At 36.3% G+C, this 23538-nt stretch overlaps 1 protein-coding gene across 1 annotated transcript in view; it reads left to right on the top strand.

Annotated features, from left to right (window-relative positions):
* LOC150108407 (reelin-like) overlaps positions 1–1728 on the top strand; it is a 920570-nt gene extending 918842 nt beyond the window's left edge. Inside the window, exon 62 of the mRNA XM_090390755.1 lies at positions 1185–1728. Coding sequence (XP_090246881.1) covers positions 1185–1269 — 85 coding nt within the window. The 3' untranslated portion in view covers positions 1270–1728. The remainder of the gene's footprint in view (positions 1–1184) is intronic.
* The last annotated feature ends 21810 nt before the right edge of the window (positions 1729–23538 follow it).

The raw sequence follows: 23538 nt of genomic DNA on the forward strand, positions 1-23538 counted from the left end.
TGAGCGGTTTTAAACTACTAGAACACTTAGAATTTGACCCACTGCGTCATCTGTACATCGTTTCAAAGGGCGCATGTATTTTGAACGCACACCGGGGCTATTAACGCGAATGTGATACAAAAGCGTCGAAAAGTGTCCTCTTCGTGAAACATTAGTTTATTATGTTTACTTTTAGGAATCACGCGAAGTCTGGAAACAATTACGGGGAGGGGAGAGTCTTTAACGGGAATAAATGCAAAAATATAATACCGTTGATATTGCTATTTGGTGTTTTTTATAACTGGCGCTCTTTACACAAATAGTGTATGCGAGCAGGAATTGCGATTTGAAACACTACCATTCAAATTGCTCAACGTTAGCCTTGAGCATCCTGATTGTATAACCAATATGTGAAACGTTCATTTATTCATATGAATGTTTTATTTCCCTGAAGTATGCGGCTACAGGAGATCCAGACCTATTCATGAAGCTTTCTTCGTTGTATTGCATTATCATCAGAATTCGTATAAGAACTCGCCCACTTCCTGTAATTTCCAATTTTTCTTATGGACACTTCCATCCTGAAATATTGGTTGTTTGCACAAATAATAACGCGGTGTCGAACATGCCTTTCCTTCAAAATCACCTTGTATCAAATGTCGCACTAAAACATTTAATACTACGCGTTTTGGCATGCTAATCGTAGAATGCGTAGGAGAATGTTGAAGAGGTCCTACAAAAACCGTCAAGAGAGTCCAGAGGCCAAGTAAAAGCTGGGTTGAGTGTAGCCCAATATATATATACAGTATATATATATAAAAAAAAAATAATAATAATATATAGCTTCGTCAATCACAACTTGGAGTAAATATTTTGTTAAGTCCTAAAGTCGCATACTTTGATGCAGCTGTAAAGATTAATATAAAACGAGCAACAAACTACAAGAAGCGAAATATAAAATAGTGACAATTAGAGCAGTTTCATTTAAAATGGAAAGGGAGAGAACAACCGTAACCCCTTTCCTGGTAATGAATTCTGCACTGGTTTAGCCGACATTAAGTAGTCACCAGTGCGTGGCCAATTAACATTATTCTGATTGCTTTTAAATAATTTCTTTCTCAAAAACCTCTTGCTACATAATACTACTTGCTGGCTGGTCAGTTAACTTTAGAAATGACATCCAAAATATTTTTTTGTTGTTGTAGGTCCCCTCATAGTGACAGCAGGCAATACCATCGCATGGCTTTCTCAAGAAAATTGCCCAATAGAAGATATGGAATTAATAAGTAAGCATTCGCTTTTTTTTGTAATTCCATTGGACGTTTTGTATTCTTCTTTCTGAAGTGAATACTCGCTGGATGAAGATGAAAAGAATTCGTGTTTATCAGAGCCACGACTATTCACCCTGAATTCCATTGATATATTTAAATCGATCTTTTGTGTCAGAAGTGTAATAAATTGTATTAGGGATGCCCCCTTACGTCTGAACTGACACTGATAAAGATTCTGCTTCTAATGGTTCGTCATTAATTTTTTTTCTATAGTTTTTTCCTTTGTTTTATTTACTATTTCATATATTTTTTAAAACTTAAATACAAAATCTGTGTAAATTTCAAATAATATCTTTTTATTATTGAATTGTGTTTTGCTTTGTATTATGCACTATTTTAATGTAAGGATTTTTTTGTTTTACTAATTGTGATTTTGTTACTTAATATATCATGTGAATTTATTAATTTTTGTACTTAATGTTGCTTATTAGTTTTTTTTACTTAATTTCATGTACATTTATTATTATTTGTAAATGATAATAAAAAGAAGTGGTGTTTAGTCCGTTGTGTTATTTTTAAGCATGAAATATCATCCCCATAACCGAACAATTCACAGCGCTTGAAATTTATAAATTAACAGTTCAACTTTCAGTAAAAGAGCAAGTTGTTTTAAAACTGTGAGGAACATCCCTTGAAATATTTCTGGCGAATACTCTGTTTGAATTTATAGTTCATTTATTTAGCAATTTAATTATAATGTATACGTAAACGTTTCGGCAGTATGACTTACTATCTTTAGAAAAGACAGATCAGGAATTAGATTAATAACACCTAGTAGATTATATCACTGCTGATAAAGGACGGTAGAAATATGGCGAAGCACTTTATCGTGAATAGACTTAAATTGCACACCTGTCAATAGCGTGCAATCTATCTTTAACTGTGATTATACTTTCTAAATTCAGTCAGAATATAATTTATTATTTTCAATTCTTCGGATATTTTGCACACCTTTCCATCAACCTGGTGACCATGTCAGTGAGTTGTGGAATGCAATGGTCTGGCCTACACCCGCTGCTCCAGTCGTTCTAAGGCAGTTCCTTTGAGTCTAGATAACTCTGTGTAAGCCACCAAGTTTTTCCGCATAATTTTCTTTAAACCATGGTCATATTAGTACCTGCAGTGTAATATGATGCATTGCCGTGTCGAAAGAGAAATGGGTTTGTTCTGTAAAACTGTCACAATGTAGTAAGCATAGCATTATTCAGCAGGTGTTGCATATCCGTCGGTTCATCCTCCAAGTCTGACTTAATGCATTCTCATACATCGTCACACCCACATTCAACCCATCCGATCAGTGTAAAGGATATAGCGCGATTCGTTGTGGTGTCAAGGACTGGTCAGAATGTTCTTTAATACCAGTTTAGCCTGCACTTTTGATTGTCATCTTAATGTCTTTAAAGTACGGCTATCCTTCCCTTGAAAATGGAAACTGTGCAACTTTTTACGTAATGTCTCCCGGCTAACTTGAATTCCTGTAGACTCTTAGAACTCCTGATAGACCATTTCGACATAGGATTGTCGATGTTTACCTACTATCCTTCGAGCGTCCCGTGATGTATTAATGTATTCTCAGGAAATTCTTAAAATCATCCACTGGTAAAAACTGTTGGGAAGTTTGTTTTTTTTTTTTTAAATTATGTGGTCGTTGAACCTAATACACTACGAGGCCATTCCGTTATGTCTGTTAATTGCGTTGTGTTTGGACTAGTTTTTCCCAATGACCAGAATTCAAGAAGGTGATCCTTTTTACTTCTGTATGAAGCTGGCAGACTCACCTTCAGATGGAAAAACCCTTGCAAAGGTTCTTCGCATTCTAGACGGGAAATGGAACCCGAATCTTTCAACTGAAGATAAGTTGATCGAATTCATGCGGAGATGGGTGCGTTTTCCCCTTCTCAAAACAGACAAACCGACCAGAAGAATTAAAGCAATTAACTGACATAATACACGGGTCACACATATGATTATATTCTCTGACTCATTACATCTTTGGCTGTAATTCTTTATAGTCGCATTTATTTACTTGGGTTCATATTAATATCAGAATAATTAGAAATGCTAGTTTAAATGAGCATTGTCACTATGCAGAGATCGTGGGAAGTTGAACCAGTAGCTCCACTTGCACAACATCATGATGCTGATCTAATGAATGCTTTGTAAATAAAGTAATGAAAAATTCACACACAACATACACACACAGTGTCATTTCGTTCTCTGTACGAACTCGATAGTGTACTAAAAAAAAAATGGACGATTCATCGCTAAAGCGTGACTTGGTTTCTTCAAGGCTTGTCTGCCGACTTTCCCTGAGTTTGCAGTTTTATTGCAACGCTCAAGAAGAAATGATAATTTCACAGTATTATTTAGTGTAACAGACCTTGGTCTACATAGTTGATGACTGCAGAACAAACAGTTCACTCCACCCCAACCCATTTATGCGAATTGGTAATGGTAATTTCTAGAAGAAAACCGAGAATTATTTTTCTTTTTCTCGATGCTATTTACTAGCGCGTTACAAATCGTATGTTCTCAGTGTTCCCTTTCCTTTAGATAAACAATTTAATATTTTTTTAAAACAAATCCTATCTGCTTGAAAATTTCAAAAAGTTCGATTAGTATACCAAATAGCCGCCAGGTGGAACCTAAGTTTGTGCTTTGATCATCATATGGATACTTCGTCATCTCGTAAAAATGCTGCAAAAAAAAATGTGTGCTTTTGTTTGTGATCCACTTCATTACTTCAATAGTATTAAAAAACATTTTTCTAAACAAATGCGTATTTTTCTATAATGTGAACATGATAAAGTTATGAATGTACTGTAGTAATAATACTATTATACTTTTAATATTATATAAATATATCCGTTATACTTCTTCTTACAGCAAAAGTAGATCTTTGATTTTGCATATTCATAAAACTAAGCAGATTATTTTAACAGTCAGTGCATAATTGTAATCTGTATCCATTTTATGTCGGTTTTTCTGTCCATCAAGGAAAATGCACGTTCTTCATTTCGCAGGGGAGGCTCATGCGGAACTACAGCACCCCCAGTTTTTCTCGATATATAAATATATTTATTAATTTATTTATATTTGCTTGTAATATTTAATTTTATCATCAACAATCCTATACAATTCTCTTATTTTGTATAAAAAATAATAAAAATCCATCTTGTAGCACTTAGGAGGGCGAAGGACGCTAGCAGCACTGTGTTTACCACAGTGTCATATTGCTACGCGCTCGAGCATATGCACGTCATAGTGAGATACGCGCTATTAGCGTAATGCGGCACTGCCCGTCGCGCAGTTCCACTGTTGTTTATATGCAGTTTGTGTCAGTAGTAGAGTAATGTTTTTTGGACATTTAATTGTAATGTCCAAAAATTGTAAATCCATTCCTTTAATTACAGTTAAAAGAAATGGATTTCATTTTTTTAAGTAATTTTGAATTATACCAAAATTTTATCAATAATAAACAATATTTTTTCATGTTTAATTTTTACCATAATTTTGATATTTTATCCAAACACGTATACACTGTACTTACAGTGTGTATGTATATTTCGAAAGCACCCCCACGATTTCAAACCACGAGCCGCCACTGAATCATTTGCATTGCCATTCCTTATCGATATTGATGGTCCTCGCGTTTAGCCCAGTGACTATGCGCTTCGCAACCATATGCCTGGGGAAGGAGTGTCCCAGGTTCGATTCCCGTTGAAGACGTGAGGAATTTGAGGATCTTCCTCAGCCATAGCCAAGTTAGCCGGTCTTGGGCGTGGACAGCAGGGTTCCCTCCCCCCCCCCCCCCAATTTAGCTGGGGGTTTTCATCCCGCAAGCCGGCCCCGTGAACACACACGGATCTACAGCCATAAATACTTAACCCCCCCATGAGGGGGCTCAACTCTCCCCAATAGGGACGGGGGAGAAAAGGGAGGGAACTCCATACGAATAAATAAAATCGATATTGATAAAATATGTTATTTTATTTTCATTCACCAGGTGGAATGTCATTCAATAGACATTTGGAGTTCTGAAAATATTTCATGCTCTCCGAAATTAGAATAAGATGTATATAGCAAAGCTTATTTTTGTATATAAAAAAAAATGATATGTTCCATATGATGTATGGAATTTGATAATAGGACCGAAAAACAGTATTAGATTTGAAATTCCATAGAAATATTGGACCACTGAATATGATGAAATGGTAAGAATGAGTGACTTAAACATTAAATGGAATAACACTTAGCACCTTATTCAGTTAACCACAATGACGCGCTCACGATAAGTTTTCGCATTTTCCATTATCTGATGACGATCTGTCCGAAACAGCCATTATTACAGGTTTTTAATTTTTCTACTATTTAACATCCGTAATTTTTAAGCTTTTATCATTTGCATCTTCATCCTAGCCATTTCATCTTATTTATTGGTCCTTTATTTTTATATTATTTCACATTTATCAAATTCCATGTTGAATATAACATGATTATTTTCATTTCCAAACAACTGAAGCATACTTTAACTTCATACTCCGTCTAATATATAAAATTTGTTTTCATGCCTGCCGTTTTTTTTTTTTTAGTAAATTATGTTCATTAACCTGTTTAAAACGTGGCCTACCATTTTCAAAAAGGGGAGCTCCATTCCAGTTAAATAGGCTTTGCTATATAATCTTATTCAATATATTTCTATTTCATTGTATAACCCATCGTGATTTTAATTATTAAGTCATCCACTTTTTTTTTTTCTAAATTCTCCAGATTAATGCACGTATTTAACTACTCATTAGGTGGTATACACGACCTTTATCTCCCGAGAAACAACGCCACCTTGTTTATTGGGGTCCTGAAGTGGCTGGTGCTTATGCTTGGTACTCAGCAGGGATTTCGACTTCTTTCACACCAGCCTCCTAACATGCAGTGTGAGTGATACACCTCATGGGTATGACAAACACATTGTGAAGATTCAGCCTCCACTTCTTTGCGAGTACATTAGTAAAACAGTTCCGCAGGCTGGCTGAGAGACTGAACTGGATGGTAACACGTTTAGGTGAACTGGCGCATGAATCCGCTGCCATTCGCATTGCCGCTCGTGTCTAGAGGGAAGCTGCGTGGTAGGATACTGTCGAAGCCATGTTATGACATAGCGAATGGAGATTCTCTGTATGGGAGACATATCTAAGAGTATCTCCTCACACTGCATGGTCCATTCGTGCAATGAACACCAACTTATTATGCACCATCACTTACAAACAACTAAGTCCAATCTCTCCCGTCATGTTTCTTGGTAAAATCTGAATCGCATATAGAGCACGAAACATTACACGTCAGTTTTTCTAAGCCATGACGTTATATGTAGAAAGCCAAGATTCTTGAAATGTCCAGCAATGCGGTTTGTGTTTAAGTGGTAGCAACGATGTTCACGTACCGGGAATGCAATTCCCATCATCGTTTTCATTCAACATTCTTAAAAGGTTCAAGATTACGGTCAATCGAAATGTATTCTGAAATGATCTTCTTAATAGAATTTTTCTATTTTGTCGGATATTTTCAAATGACTGTTGAAGCCTTAAAACAGTTATCATTTACGCACACATGTTGCAAAACCTATAATGGCACATGAATGCCGTGTTGTGGCAAATTTTAACTTTTTTTTTTTTATGTTTTTTAATGGCAAGGATTTGTAGTAAAGCATCCCTGCAATATGCCTTCTTCGACTGAGCTCCTCTGACGGTTCTGATCGCTTCTTTTCATTGAGGCATTGGCTCTTCCCCCCCCCCCTTTACGGGTTGTGGAATTTGGTAGAGGATAGCTACGTCACTAATTCCAACTATTCGTAATACAATGAACAATGCAAGTTAATGTACTCCGAATGGCTAATTCTTGTGAATAAAATTCGATTTATTTCAAAAAATCGCCATTGATTGTTACCCGTTTTTAAATTTGCTTCAAATAAACAAACAAAAAATAACTGCCGATGCGAATTTATCTCAGCTACAAAATTGCACTTCAACATCTCTTCCAGTTATATTCGTGTTGACATTTATAATACAAAGTTATTCACGATCCAATTATCGGCCTGCTTGCCCGAGCAGAAATCGTCGGCACTCTGCAGTCAAGTAGACACGAATTTGAATCTTACTGTGGCACGGATAGACGTCTTTTTTTTTCCTTTCTTTCCTGTATGACATCACTTTGCTTACAGGAAGCTTTGAAGTAGCTAGAAAAATTCAATGTCTAGCCTCTAGAGTAGTATTTCCGATAATCTCATCTTATTTCACCCACGTTATGTGATAGGTTACAACCTTTCGTTGGTGGGATGATATACAAAATATACAAATAAATAAATTTATAGGTATGCCATGAAAGCCTTTGAAAATCCAGCATCTTTGCAGTGATAGCTCCTGGATGGATATTGTCGATTCATTTGCAAATGCCGCAGTTTCAAAGGCGACGTCAGCAGTACAATCCAGTAGCAATGGTGAGCAAAAGCACACACTTAACTAGACTGTGTATAAACCGTAAGAGCCATAGAATTGATTCCAGGTTAAGAATACTACAGAATATGCTGTTTTGAAAGTCTGAAGAAAGCTTCACAGTAATTAGAACTGGGTTTGCTCTATTCCACTGCTCATCTATCAACAAAGGCGTGCAGAAATTGTTAACAACAACGACCGAGTTTCTAGTGAAGGGTTTACACCGTTTCACGTGTTTGTTTTTTTCCGCTGTTCTTTTCAATATCTGCATTTTTTGTAGATATTGAAAATCATAATATATATTATAACTTTACTATTGAATATGATTACACCTTTCGTTAAAGTCAGTTATCAAATCACATTATGTGACCAATTTTGTACATTTTCAAGACAATAAAAGATTCTGGAAAAAGATTAGTCATACTCACAGAATGTACGTATTCTTTATGGACAGAGTTGACACTTCTGTATCACTGTGATATGAGGCTAGAGCCTCCGTGGTTCAGCCGGTATAGACGAAGTCTTTCGCTCAGAAAGACCTGGGTTCGATTTCCGTCTATGACTTGAGGAACCTTTATCTGGTCTCTTTCGACTAAAGACGAGTTAGCCGGTTTCCTACGGTGGTAGGCTTTTTTTACCCCCACCCGGAACTCGGGTTTTTCGTCCCTCAGGACAGGCAAACCGGCTCCGTGAACACACACGGATTTACAGTCATAAAATATATTATTATTATATGACACATCCAAGGAGTCCAAAGACTCATCGAGGAAGGGTATCTACTCTACAACTGTCTACTCTACAGCTCATTCTACCAAGTACACCAACGCCATCTAGTATTTCCACAGACAATCACAAACGTTCGAACCCGCAGCCTTTTGGCTGGAGAGCGGATACGCTAACCACTCGGCCAACCAGACCGGCATTATATATATATATATATATATATATATATATATATATATATATATATATATATATATATATATATATATATATTCACACACACCTAAACCCTCAGTAAGAGGGCTCAACCCGCCTCCCCCCCCCCCAAAAAAAAAGGGACTGGGGAGAAAGGGGGAAACGAATAAATAAATCATCAGGCTTGATTGGCAAAGATGCTAAAATTCAAATTCTTTCTCTGTAACAGAAGGATCCGGCAACTCAAATATTTCTTACATAGTACGAAAAAGGTGACCTGGAGCAAACAGTGGCGTGGCAAATCAGTGGGTCTACATGGCAAATTTAGCCTCGTAGACCCACTGGTATTAACATTCGGGATATAACTCTTGTAAATGGAAATATTCTTTGCAGAATTAAAAATTACTATTTTTAGTTAAAACAACAACTGAATGATTAATTTTTATCTAAGTTGAACAGTAATTTTATGTTTCTTCATTATTTTTTTTCCTACTATATTTAGCTTGTAGCTTTATACATAAGATCATCTACTCAAAACATTGCATTTAGAATATATGGTGCAAGTGAATGTAGATTGGGGAAAAAAGAAAGAAAGAAGCAATAAAATGCATAAAAAAATTAATATCTTCTTATCTACAGTTATTTTTTCAGAGAAATCAAAATTCCAATATTCTCCTCATTCTCAGTTGCGGAGTTCCGGAAGGCACTGTTCCGTAACCCCCTCGGTCAAGCATGTGTGAAACGTACCCGTGGAAACAGGGTTAATGAACCCACTTGTGCGTGTTCAAGTGATCTCTGTTAAGCAATAGTTCGACGGTGATGGCTTGTTGGGAGTTCCACCCACATGTGGGACAGGGTCAATTGACAGTATGCAAGTCAGACCACCTCCTTGCGTAAATAGGCGGCAATTGGTGTAACTATTCTAAAACAGGAAAGCATGCTGCAACATTCAGCTAATTATCTCCCACCCTATTCCCACAACCATTCCCGAGTTTAGAACGCACGCTCGAGTACTTGGAAGAAACTATTTACAGACACCTTCAACTGTGCCATATTGTTTGCTGCTGTCATGGTAACAGTTACGTCAAGACTTGGAGAAATGCATATCCTTGTTCGGAGGAGGGAAAATTAAATCAATAATATAAATAAGGTTTAAAGCGAAAGAGAAAATGTAATTCTTTTGGATGCTGAGGAAAATGGATATGTGAGATGTTTATGCCACAAAAAAAAAAAGTTATTTCAAGGAGGTTATGTAAATTATCACAAATCCTTTAAAAAATTTGGAAAAAAATAAAGTAGCATTGTCATTTTTTAATCCTTTTTCCCAAGTAAGCAAATAGACAAGTAAGTCAAGTTTGCGCCTGCACGTAGTGCAAGTCTGAGGCAACTCGTTGCAAAGGTGGAGTAAGATCCGACCACTTTTCTTGGTATTTTCTCCTAATGCAAAGCACATTCCCTTGCGGAGATATATGATGCTCTGCATTAAATAATGGTAATGGTCACTCTTTATTGAGGTCTCCTCAGTGGGAGCCAGACCTAAAAAATGCCAAGGTTAAATTAATACAGAGCTTATAAATTTTGCCTAAACGAGTTGCCACAAGGTGCTTTAACCTCATTAAATATAAATCTCAGGATGAGAGTAAGATGTAAGCACAACGTACAGGCGCAAACTTGACTTACTTGGAAAAAGGATTAAAAAGCCTAGCTTATAAAATTGCTTGGTATCTTTAACATTATCAATTCTACTTTACTAGCATCAAATTCAACTGGATTATACGAGGGAGGGTCTGGAAAATTCTGGTAAACACTTAGAGCAAAAATGATATTAAAGCAACTGATATAACCACAAGAAACTACATACTAGAATCAGAGTTATGAAGGTAACTTATGTTCTTATATCCTCGTATGTTCTTTCTTGTGGTTATGTCAGTTGTTTTAACATCATTTTTGTTCTAGATGTTTATCAGAACTTTCTAGACCCCTCCCCGTATTGAAGAATGTACAGATCGTCAGAGCTGAGTCAATACTTGATTGTTTTACTTGTACAGCAGCCCGTCAAACGTTAGATAGAATATGGCGATATACTGTAGCAAGTTCATACGAGAAAGTCATAGTCATACGATCCATTCGATTGACCTTTATGTCAATTGCATATATTCTCTGGTGACCGACTTGTCTATTTTTCAAAAGGAAAGTCCAAATTACTGGAAAAACAATATAATAATAATAAAAAAAAAAACTTCGCCATTAAGACTGAAGAAGCTAGCATTTTTCAAAATGAAAAAAAAAAAAAAAAGACGTCCAACCCTCTGTTGTCGTGTTATACGTGTCAAATTAATGTCAACTCATATTATACTCTTCATTGTAATGTATACTATCATCACCAACACTGGAGTCAAGGAAAAAAAAGTTCACAAGAGATGGATTTTTCGCTTATGTGAGAAATTATTGGAACAAAAGATCATCCGTCTCTAGGCTGCAGAAAGATTTAAAAAAAAAAAAAAAAAAAAAAGAACGTGTGTAATAATATGAGAAAACGCAAAACAAAATAGAAGTTAACTGCACAATCATAGCGGATATTCAGCTAGAAATATAAAACTACATGTTATGAATATTCCATTATTATTTTCAATATTTATCATGATTCTTAATGCAGATATTCGAGGTAAGGAAAAATAGTTCTCTCTCTCTGTGTGTGTGTGTGTAGATAAAAAGAATCGTGCCAGTTACTAATTCAATGTTTGTTAATGATGTTATATTTTCATTTAACTCTCTCTCTCCCCATTATAATTGATGGAAATTCAACAATAACTGAACAGCACGCAAAGTGAATCTTAAGAATTTTTTTAAAAAAAATAAGTAATATAATGTAAAATATTTTCCTCAAACTATGGGCTATTTGGGCTATTTAAAGCAATCGACTGACATGAAGCCCACAAAGTTCTGCATGACTTTACTGGTTGTAAGCTGGCACATAAAATGTATAAATGAAAATGCAATGTAATGAATGTTTGGGCAAAGTACCTCACTAACAATCAGCAGTATCGAAAAACTGATGCAAACCTGAGAGTCGTGGAAGAGAGGGTTTTTTATATATATATAAAATAAATAAATAAAAGAGCGCTTTGTTTCTGTTTCGGAACAGACGAAGTCCCTTTGGTTGGGAAGACCGGAGTTGTTCGAGTCTCCCCCACCCACCCACCCACCCACACACACACAACGAGACGAAGAATTTTTATAAGGACTTAAATCAGGGGTGTCAAACTGGCGGCCCCCGACGCCTCAAGGAAAGATTTTTAAAAAAGGATGATTGTTTTTTATAATAATACAGAAATACCGTATTTACTCGAATATAACTCGCCCTCGCATATGACTCACACCCCTGTACCCTGATTTTACTTAATGAAAAAAGAAATTAAAAAGTTTTGCATGTAACGTACATCGCGCAGGAAAATAAAGGTTAACCACTTTTACTTTGGGACGATAACTCGCTCCTCGCGATAATAAACAGAACGCCTTCCCCAATTGCCCTTATACTGCAGATGCAAGAAAAACGAGTAGTTTTATTGCACCACTGAATAAAGTACAGAGACATTTGCTGTCTGTGTAATATATTTCTTTAGTGAGATTAAAAAACTGGTATAAAAACGGCACTAAGTAATGAGTCACATGTCCACCCCCCCTCCACATTAACTATGCTGTTTAGACTTAAGCAAAACCAGTATCTAACTAAAAATCTATTGATTTTTAGTTAGATGTGTGTGAGTGCACCCACTAACTCAAACACAAAGCTCCAATAAAATTCGTAAACGTGTTAAAACTAAGACATATAGAGTGAATGTTGTTATGACAGTTTCAGATAATATGGAATTTGGTTGAAGAGAATCAGCGTTTCAGCTCAAAAATGTCGGCTTTACTTTGTGTTTTGGTAACGCGATCTTTTGTTAATACCGCACCAATCATATCCACATCTTCATAGCTGTTCTATCTCTATTGGCCTACCATTGCTGTCTATTGTACGTTCTGCTTTCACTTCTCAGACATTCGTGAAGGGTGTTCATAACGTGTCTGAAATCTTGTAAATTACTTGTAATTTTTACTTGGAATAATGGGAAAGAAGATGACAATGCACACAAGGAAACCGCACTCGAGGCTGGAAGTAGCTATAAGGAAGAGGAGAGTCTTGATAAGTCATCCACATTTTAATTTTTTTTTTCTGAAAACTTTAGTTTCTAAAAATACCCACATATATCTCGCACCATGATTTTTTCGCCTTTAATTTTTGGGGAAAAAAGTGCGAGTTATATTCGAGTAAATACGATATCGATTTATTCGTTTTCATACGACATTTATAGTTACAATATGGATGCAACGACCTGCTATAATGTAATTGCAATAATAAAAATTTGCAATCTTTCCACTGCATTATTCATTAGCAGGTGCTGTGCTCCTAAGTGTTGGAATTGAGCTGCGTACTCAAGCCTGTGACAAATACTGTGAACTTCATCCGATCCAGAGACCTCAATCACCGCCAGTTTGCACAATTTCTAAAAGACTTGGAGACTGAATTTAAAGGGCTACCTTATTACACAGAGATTCGTTGGTTATCTTGTCATAAGGTTCTAAAAAGCTTTTTTTTTTACTTTTAGAGGAGATAAAATTGTTCCTAGAAATGAAAAATCATGATGTTGCATTTCTTAATGATCAGACATGGGTACAAGATCTAGCATTCTTAGTTGATATTACAGGACATTTGAATGATTTAAATGTCAAGCTTCAGGGGAAAGATCAGTTAATGACACATCTATGATGCACTGGCAAGTTTTAGATGTAAGTTAGTTTTGTTTCAAAATCATTTAAAAGAGAATATTCTCAGTTACTTTCGTATGTATGAACAGTTGAACAACAAGAATCAAAGTTTTACCTTTTCTCAATATTGTCCCAAACTAGAAAAGATTAAAGAAGAATTTCACAGGCAATTTAAAGATTAAAGGAGCAAGAAGCAGTTTTTTTTCACTTTTTACAGGTCCTTTTTCCTTTAATTTCGAAAAAGCTCCTATTTGTCTTCAAATGGAACTTATTGATTTCCAAAACGATTCTTTCTAAAAGCGAAATACCAAGAAATTAGCGCACCAAAAATATACAGTTATTTAGGTCAAAAATATCCGGAAATAAAAAAGTTTGCAGCAAATATTCCATGTTATTTTGGAAGCACCTATTTATGAGAACAATTATTCTCATGCATGAAAGGTAACAAAACAGTCCACAGATCAAGACTAACCGACGTCTATCATAATGAAGGTCGTATGCTCACAATCTTTGAGTCCAAATTTTGGCAGGCTGGTTAAATAAACGTTGTCAATTGTCGGGAAAAAAATAAAATACTGAAATTAAATTACTATAATTATATTATAACCCGAAAATATTATTTTCCCCCAAAATATTTTCAGTAACATTTAAAAGATTCCCCAAAATATAGACTCCCCGCCCAAAAAAAAAAAAAAAAAAAAATATATCTACATCCTGAAAAGAAATCCTACACATGGAGGTCAGCAATCACAGCGACAAATAGGCCACTCTACCAAGCACGACTGGACAGATACTACATTTCCAAACATACCTTGCCTCTAGTCAGAAACATCTCACACATCCCTTCCTACATTTCAGATCATTGTTTCGTCAAGCTGCAACTTTCATTATCCTTGGAAGCATCCAAATCAGGAAGTGCCTACTGGATCTTCAACAATACTCTCCTGAAAGATCCAGATTATATAATAAACACTCAGGCTTTAATAACCAACCTCACTCACTCGAAAGTGGATACAGAACCAATGAAAACATGGTGGCCCCACCTAAAATCACGAATAAAATCCTTTACGCAGATCTACAGTCACCAGAAAAATCAACAGAAGAACATTAGAATCAGACAACTTGAAGAACAGCTCAAGTATCTCCCAGAAGAAAGCCCTGAACATCATTCTGCCTTCCAAGCCATGCAAAGACAGGCAGAATTATCGGCAAAAGGTGCCCTACTTAGATCGCGGCATACACAAATAAATCTTTCAGACGCCCCCACAAAATATTTTTTCTCTTTGGAAAAAAAATGCCAGGCAGCAAATTCCATCTCTGCTATCAGACTTCAAGATGACAGCATCACAGAAGATCCAAGAAAAATCACCTCTGAAATCCTACAATACTACAAGAATGCATACAGCACTGCAGGAACATCCCATCATGCCATTCACGAAATACTGAAAGAAACAAAAAAAATCTCTGCAACAGATCGGAACCACTTAGAAAAGAAAATCACGCTACATGAACTGAAAACCGCATGCACATCCTTGCCAAAGAACAAATCTCCTGGCCTTGATGGTCTCACGTCAGAGTTTTTCCAAGTCTTCTGGAATCAACTCGGACCACTTCTCCTCGAAACACTGCAAGAAGCCTACATCAATGGCCTCCCACAATCCGTCACGACCTCAGTAGCACGATTGATACCAAAGAAGGGAGACCACACGGATATCCGAAACTGGCGTCCAATCTCCCTAATTAATACCGATTGCAAAATAATTTCCAAAGTTATAGCAAACCGAATAAAGCCAACACTGCCTGAAGTTATTGGCCAACATCAAACGTACTCTGTCCCAGGAAGATCAATACATGATAACCTCCATTTAATAAGAGACCTCATCCACATCGCAAACAGCCAACATGAAGACCTAGCACTCGTCAGCCTTGATCAGGAGAAGGCTTTCGACAGGGTAGAGCACGAATACCTTTATGAAGTTCTAAAGGCATTTGGCTATGGTCCTCTCATCATTGAAACAGTGCAATTGCTTTACAGAGATGCACACTTCTGTTTAAAAATTAACAACAGGCTCACTCGCACTTTGTCATACTCTCGAGGGATCAAGCAAGGATGTCCCCTCTCTGGTCAGTTATACACACTGGCCATAGAACCCTTCTTAAAAAGAATACAAGACACCATCATCTCCAAACGAACCAGAATAATAGAACCACATCAAAAAATTACCTTATCAGCATATGCCGATGACGTCACTGTAATAGTACGAAATGAAGAAGAAATGACAGTAACCGAGGAAGCACACAGACTATATGCACAAGCCTCAGGGGCCAAATTAAATTCTGCCAAAACCACGGGCTTGTGGTCAGGCAGATGGAAGTCTAGAAATGATTCTCCGATCGAATGTACCTGGTCAAGCGAAGGACAAAGATACTTAGGTGTGCACCTTGGCAACACCAAAATATATAACACACTGAACTGGACACAGCTGCACAATCGTTTTAAACAGGTGCTAGGTAGATGGAACAGCGTTCGTTCCATGTCTTCACTTAGAGGAAGAGTACTAATAGTTAACCAGATGGCTGCGAGTGTCTTATGGCATACCCTCAAAGTACTCACACCTCCTGAAGAATTTCTCTACCACATTCAAAAGGAAATCAAACGTTTTCTCTGGAACAAAACTCACTGGACAACATACCCTCAACTCTGCAAGCCACTCAGCAAGGGAGGTCAAGGCCTGATTTCCCTTGAAAACAAGATTCGATCCTTCAGGATAATCCTCCTAAAGACACTTCAATGCAATCACACTTATGTAACCACCTTCGATTACATCACGAAAGCATCCACCAGAGGACTTACACTTTCCACAATCCTCCGAATGGCCAGTCCTGCACCATCTCCTCCTAAACTACCTCCTTTTTACAAAGATGCTCTACAGCGATGGAAAAACACAGGACTCCATCACACACTCACAGGATCAACAGAGTCAGCTGTACTTACAGAACCACTATTTTCAAACAAAAACATCACAAGTCTCACAACTGGCCAGCCTTTTCTTTTCCCTACATGGAACTGGGCAGGAATAAGAGTCATAGGAGACCTCCTAACCCACACCCTAAAGTGGAAAGCATTCACAAGCCTACCAATGAATAACAAAAAAACTGAAAAGCAATATCAACAGTTGCAAGCCTCCATTATAAAAGCCTATCCAGATATCGCTACACCTCAGGAAATCCGTATTCCTTCTAGAAACTGCTCGGGGCCAATATTTCATCTTGTACAATCTGAAGCCTCACTTCCAATTCATCCCTCCAACTATAAGAAAATATACCACTTCCTCATGTCAGTGTCCCCATCCTCACCATTCTTATATTCAGCATTAACACTCTCATCTACAAGGCTGCATATACCACACAGTTTTCAGTGGGATCTGCCATATAAATCAAAATGTGCCAAACCAGATTCCGAAATACAGTGGAGACTATGGCATAACATCTTGCCAACTCCTTCAAAGCTCTACAAATTTAAGCTAAGAGAAACGGATCTGTGTCCATTCTGTGACGTTTCAGGCACCTTGGAACACACATATCTGACCTGCCCTGCAAACAAAGTGATAATCACCTATGCCCTGAATACCGCCTCTAGCACCTGCAACTACACACACAGCCAAGAAGACTACTGGAATTTAGTCCACACAGAAGAAAACAGACACAGAACATGCAATTTCATCTTCATCTGCGCTAAGGCCGTCATCTACAGCTTTTACCTAAAACAGACAAGAAGTAACCAGCACCCATCCATCACTGAAACTGCACAAACCCTCATGCACATCCTCCGTCGGAAACTAAAAAGCAGGCTTCTATTGGAACTTGAGCACATCAAAGAAACAAGAACTGTCGCGAATTTCCTAGAGGAGTGGAATCCAACTGGTACCCTCTTCTGGATTGACGACGACAATGTGCTTCATCTGAATGATAACTCTTGATAACTTCATGATAACTTCATCTGACTGAAACTGAACTGTTAATTTTGAATATTCATTTATATCTCTATTGTACACCCGAAAGGAAAATGTTTTTTCTTTCTCTGTAAATATATACTTATAATATGTAAATAGTCATTGTTGCCTATCGTGTAATGTTTATTTTAACAAGTTAAATAAAAAAAAAAAAAAAAAAAAAAAAAAAAATATCTATCTATCTATCTATATATATATCTAAGTATTTTATTTCAACACAAACACAAAAAAATTTCGAACTGACAGGGGGTTCTGTAAATTTTTGTGATGGTTATTAATGAGAGTTTATACTTTTTTTAGAATGTATAAATATATAAATATTTGATTTATTCAAACAAAATTTAATTTCGGTTTAATTTGGATTAAATGCTATCTATTGTAAATATTAATATAATAAAAATATTCCTTATATTATTTTTTTTTGAGTTGTCATAATCATTATACTATTATTTATTTTAGATGTGTTGTAATGACTTAGAATAAATAAAATTTTTGTTATTCATTTTCCAATTTATTTATACTCATTTTTTCACTTCCCTTCAATTCTAATTAGTGCAGGTTTTTTAGTCGAAAATTTTTTGCGGCCCACTTGAGACACACTTTTATAGCAAATGGCCGCGGTCCAATTGCGTTTGAGACTCCTGACTTAAATGAAGGGTAGTTAGCGGTCCTCGTACGAGGGTCGAAGATTTTATGACTACAGAAAACTACACTTTCATCCCCTCAAAACAGGTAAACCGACCAGAGAGGAATGCAAACAATGCGGTCTTAAAAATAGGCGCATTAATCGAAAACGCACTAATCGAATACAATAACCTATGGGGAAATGTATAATTCGTTCCTCGGATTTCTTTTTTGACCCTTAATTATTTTTATTAAAGAATCAGGGTATATCTCAGGGCCTAGTTAAAGGAAAACTATGAAACTGAAAGACAATAAAACATATTCAGAATATAAATTTATTATTCTACTTCTTAACAAAGAATTGAGTTACCGTAGTTTGGCGGGCATTTTGTTTCTTTTTTCATACAACCGACGGTATGGCCCTATTGCCTCTTCTGCGAATTTTACTGGTTCTCTCTTCATCAGGGTCAGCCTCTAAACATTGCTGCTTAAAAACTTCGATTGTAAGAAAAATATTTTCAAATTGTTTCTGTGCAATCTCTTTTGGCTGACTATCAGTGGTTAAATTTTCTTCATATTCTTCGGGATCTTCCCGCTGTGCATCTAAATTTAGCAGGTCGGAATCACTCAATTCTTCAGAATGAGATTTAATTAACTCTTGGACGTTATCATTGAAGGGGAGAAAGAAATGAAGGACGTACGAATTGGTCGCCAACATGCGAAATCACGTGCTTTATAGATAAAATTTCCTAACTGTTATACAAGCAAAATAGTTACCACTTTAAAAACTACAATGATCATAAACAGTGGCGCACCCGGGGAGGAGGCCAAAGGGTCCTGCCCTCCCCCAAAAAGAAAAAGGAAAAAACACTAGAAAATTTTCCAAAAATCTTTTCCAAATTAAAATTCTTTTTTTTTTATTTATGTTGCGTCGTGTCTTCTATTTCTATACTACTTATGAATTAGCGATCATTGTACATGCTCAGTCATTGGTCGTATGCGATGCTTAGTGTGTATTCTCAAATCGGCTACTCAACTCGTCCCCCCCCCCAAGATTAAATCCTGAGTGCGCCACTGATCATAAAAGAGAAGTTAATTTTCCGAGGTGTAATAATAAACAACTCATCCCACAAGACGGATTAATTATCCTATTATCGGAATGGATTCTCCTTTTTGTGACATGCGCAGAAGTGTCGAAGGGTCTCGAATCTGTGGGCGTACTATAGCAGACGACATAAATTTTGGCGGTAAAAATTTGGAACATAATGTACATGAAAGTAGCGTAGTATGCCATTAAAAATAACTTTGTAAAATGTTTTAAATCGGTAACTAAATTATTTCATCCTGGTGAGTGATTTTTTAAAATAGTTAGCCATAAAACTGTATAGATAGAAAATTTTTAAAATCTGTAAGATTTATTTTTAAGATGTATATAGGCGCACTAATCGAATTTGGGTATCGAAAAAAAATGACGCACTAATCGAGGGATTACTGTATAGACTAAAAACAGTGACCCTGATAGCTCCAGCTGTGATTCCAAATAACAGCTCCTACTCGTTACCATTATTTAGTGTTAACACAGAACTCGGTTTGAATAAAATGAGAATGAATCCCTTAGAATTCTTACGAAGAAAAATATTTGGTGAGCGGTACACTATTATCTTGGGGGGGGGGGGGGTTAAGTGCTATATATCCCCCCTGCTGACCTTCCCCGCTCCCTTTCCGAGTTCCTGCAGTTGTGAGAGCGCTATAAAAAGAACACGAATCCGAAATCGTTCACCAATGGCGCCCAATCATCAGCTGCTAATTTTTCTGAATATTAAATTTGCCGACACAAAACATGATATAAATAACTGAAGGAGTTACTTTTAAAGGGTCCTCACAACGCACGCAATTTTTTTATAGTAAAACAATCACTAAACTATTGGAAAATTTGGGCTGAATTGCGATCTTAAATGCCATCTCATGCAATCAGTTAAACGATAATAGCAAATATAATGCAAAATAAATTACATCCATTTACGATTCCACCCCCGCGTGTTACTCGATTTCCACTAAATATCTTCCGCATTCCTGGTTCCGTTGGATTCACAGCCACAAGCAGGTTATTCCGTAACCTCAAGATGCCTTCGCTTTTCATCGTTGTGATTTCAGTTAAAGGTCATCGTAAGGGTGGCCGTGAGGAGAGATTCCATTAGGAGCAACGACCATGGCGACCGTTCTGAGGGATGATAATCCCTTAATCCCTCAGAAAGGTAATCCGTTTGAACCATAATTAAACCCAAATAAAATGAATGTAGTCGAATGAACAATTTCTGCTCTACATGTCGAAATATTTCAACCAAGACGACGGTTTCAGCGTCAAGATAATCACGGAAACTGTACGGGTCATGTGGATGTTACTCTCATCCTCTCGTATTCGTAATTTAAAAGTATTAATAAATATCATTTAATATAATTACCTTACTATATAAAGGGTGCCTATGAACTTGGAATTTTGATCAAATGTTCTACTTCGGGTTGTTGTTTTTTTTTTTTCTTCCCAATCTCCATATGTAACCTCTAGAAGGCTTCTAGGGTCACTTGCACGTTTTTTTTTTAAGGGTTATTATTTATTGATTGATTGATTGGCGGAGCGTAAAGTGCAAAGAAAGACCCCTCACACACAATTTCAGGTGTCTTACACCTGAAAAACAAAAAAGGTATCAGTTGAAATTAATGACAAATACCCAGCAGATTCTATTGGCCTAAACCTGCCGAAGGAGCTTTGTACTATACTTTGTTGATCTATTCGAAAAAATTGAACACCTCATAATAATACATGAGTATCTTGGAGCAGATAAACATGAGTATCTTGGAGCAGATAAACATGAGTATCTTGGAGCAGATAAATTGGTTTCTAGGAGACCAGATAAATCTGGTCTCCTAGAAACCAAATATGGTCTTTTTCATGTCACTTCAAGGTATTGAGCAAAGAGGCTGGTTAGGTTCCATTAACGATAAAAATTACATACCATATTTCTGTACCGAAAATAAATATTTGTTTATTATTGTTGTTATTATTTCAGTCTTTCGCTAGAAGTCATAAATCCATCAAGGGAAAAACCAATCCCAAATATCAACATTTGAATCGCATATTAGCTAACCAGTGTAGCAACAGCCGAGACACGTGATCATCTTCCTTGATTCCTCAATCTTGAATAGAATAACTTACATTTCCTCGCATTCATATCCTCCTTATATTCCATTTCATGCATTATTTCCGTATACAACAAAATAATATTAATACGCTCAACAGTGATAATTGCATATTACGAAATATCTTAACCAGTCGCTATTTTTCTTGATGTCCATATGAACTACACGCAACTTAATCAATAATGATAACAATTAATAATATGCATAACATGTCCCTCACTAGTTGATTGTTAATTGATCAATTACATTCAAAATCACACCAAACGGTCCAACAATAATACCAGCAATTCAACAGGAGACAATTATTCTAAAATACTTCCTTCTTCTGAAGTAGTTTTTTTTTTAATTATAATCTTAAAGATGAGATCTGCTTTATTATACGTGCTATTAGAGACTTAAAGGAGTGTGGCACTCTACATCTGTGTATTACGAATAATTAAAACAATATTTTAGATCATTAATTACGCGGACTTCGTTCAGTTTCAAATACCAGCAGAATTTCCATGAATATTGATAATAAATAAATAAAATAATATTATTCCTACACACAGTAATAAGATTATCCATGCCTAAAGCTGATATTTAGTGAAATTTGGATTTAGTTTGCTTTCAAAAAGTCTTTCGAACTTCGTAATACTGCACTTGACATTTCGTTATTCTTGTTATTAGTTAGATGATCTCATTTATCTTACCATGGCAACGAGATAGTTGGTTTTCAGCATTGTTAAAATTGAAAACTAGTCAACTGTTGTTTACATACATGTCCTGATCTTAAATAAAAAATAAAGTTTTTTTATTCCTATTGTCACGAAGAAAACGAGGATAAAAAAAATCAGATCAAGGTAAAAGATAATAAATAGGCCTAGGTACTGGATGCAAACGATTTCTGTCGCTATTTTTGTTTTACTCGCATTCCTAATGATTTTTAGTGCAATAATGCATAATAAAATCAATACAGATTTGTACGTAATTGTTTACTTGATGACAAAACAGTAGTAGAAACGTTCTATCCAATGACGCGTTTTTTTTTCCTTTCATAAAACAAAATTCAAGTAGTTTTCTTTTTTTTTACTTATTTTGAGAACTCGTGCAAACGGCACGTTCCAGTCGTTTATCAAGTTTCAAATGATTTACTACGCATGAGTCGTTTGCTGCTTTGTGATTTCACATTCCACGTTCAAATTTATATTCCTAATGAAATGAACATATCACGCGAAACCACGTCACAATGTAGGTTATGCGTGCCTCATCACGTGCAGCTGTCAAAGCATAAGATATATGCAAGTGATTTGAATACAAGTGTGGCAAATATGATTTATAAAACCACTATTCGGCACGTAAAATAACTTTTTGGTGTCTTCCAAAAATGTCACAAATCATTGAAGTATCGAATGAATCAGAGGATGAAGAAGGGAAGGAAATAAATTAGGACGTAGTTTCTCGTTTTCCTTGTAGGTTTACGAATGCGAGGATAAAAATTAGAACACCGAATTCCCTTACCGTGAAGCAATACTGTTTTACATCTTTCCAAATGGTTGAACTCAAGAAACGAATTAACTACCACTAGAAATTGTAATCTCCCACACATTTCGTATATAATAACACATTAACCTCATGGGCGCCACTCCTTTGAACCTGTTTCTTTTGTCGCCTAATAATAGGGTACATTCTAACCAACCCATGGGGGGTTTTCATTGTCTTCATTACGGAATTAATTGTGCAAGTTTTCTGCACACTTTGAAATGTTAGAAATTTGAATGCTCACCGAATTACATGGAAGTCGCTAAAGGGCGAATTCTGTTCTTCGTGCATTAAACTGGAATGGGAGAACGTTAATGAATTTCTCGCTTCCCCACCTACGAACTACACTGTCCACGTAAATGATCTTTACTTCCTTGTGGGGGCTACGAAAGACCACAAAAAGTATTTCTGTATTCACAGCGAATAAGATTTTAAGGCAGGAGATACTGTGATAACAAACTTGTCGGAAATCCTGTTGTAATACGACAATGAAATGGCGTCTCCCCATCCATTTCTTAACCTACCTTTTTCGTGGATGATCGGATCGGAATACCACTAAAAAGGTTTCGTTATCAGCTAACCAAGTAAACAGGTTTGATGATGGTAAACAATAGTAGCCTAGAAATACTCTTAAAACTGGTTTAATGTATTCCAATGCAG

The sequence above is a fragment of the Typopeltis vanoorti genome, chromosome 3 (genome assembly GCF_054136105.1).
Source record: "Typopeltis vanoorti isolate ZY-2024b chromosome 3, IOZ_Tvanoo_1.0, whole genome shotgun sequence".
Taxonomy (NCBI): domain Eukaryota; kingdom Metazoa; phylum Arthropoda; class Arachnida; order Uropygi; family Thelyphonidae; genus Typopeltis; species Typopeltis vanoorti.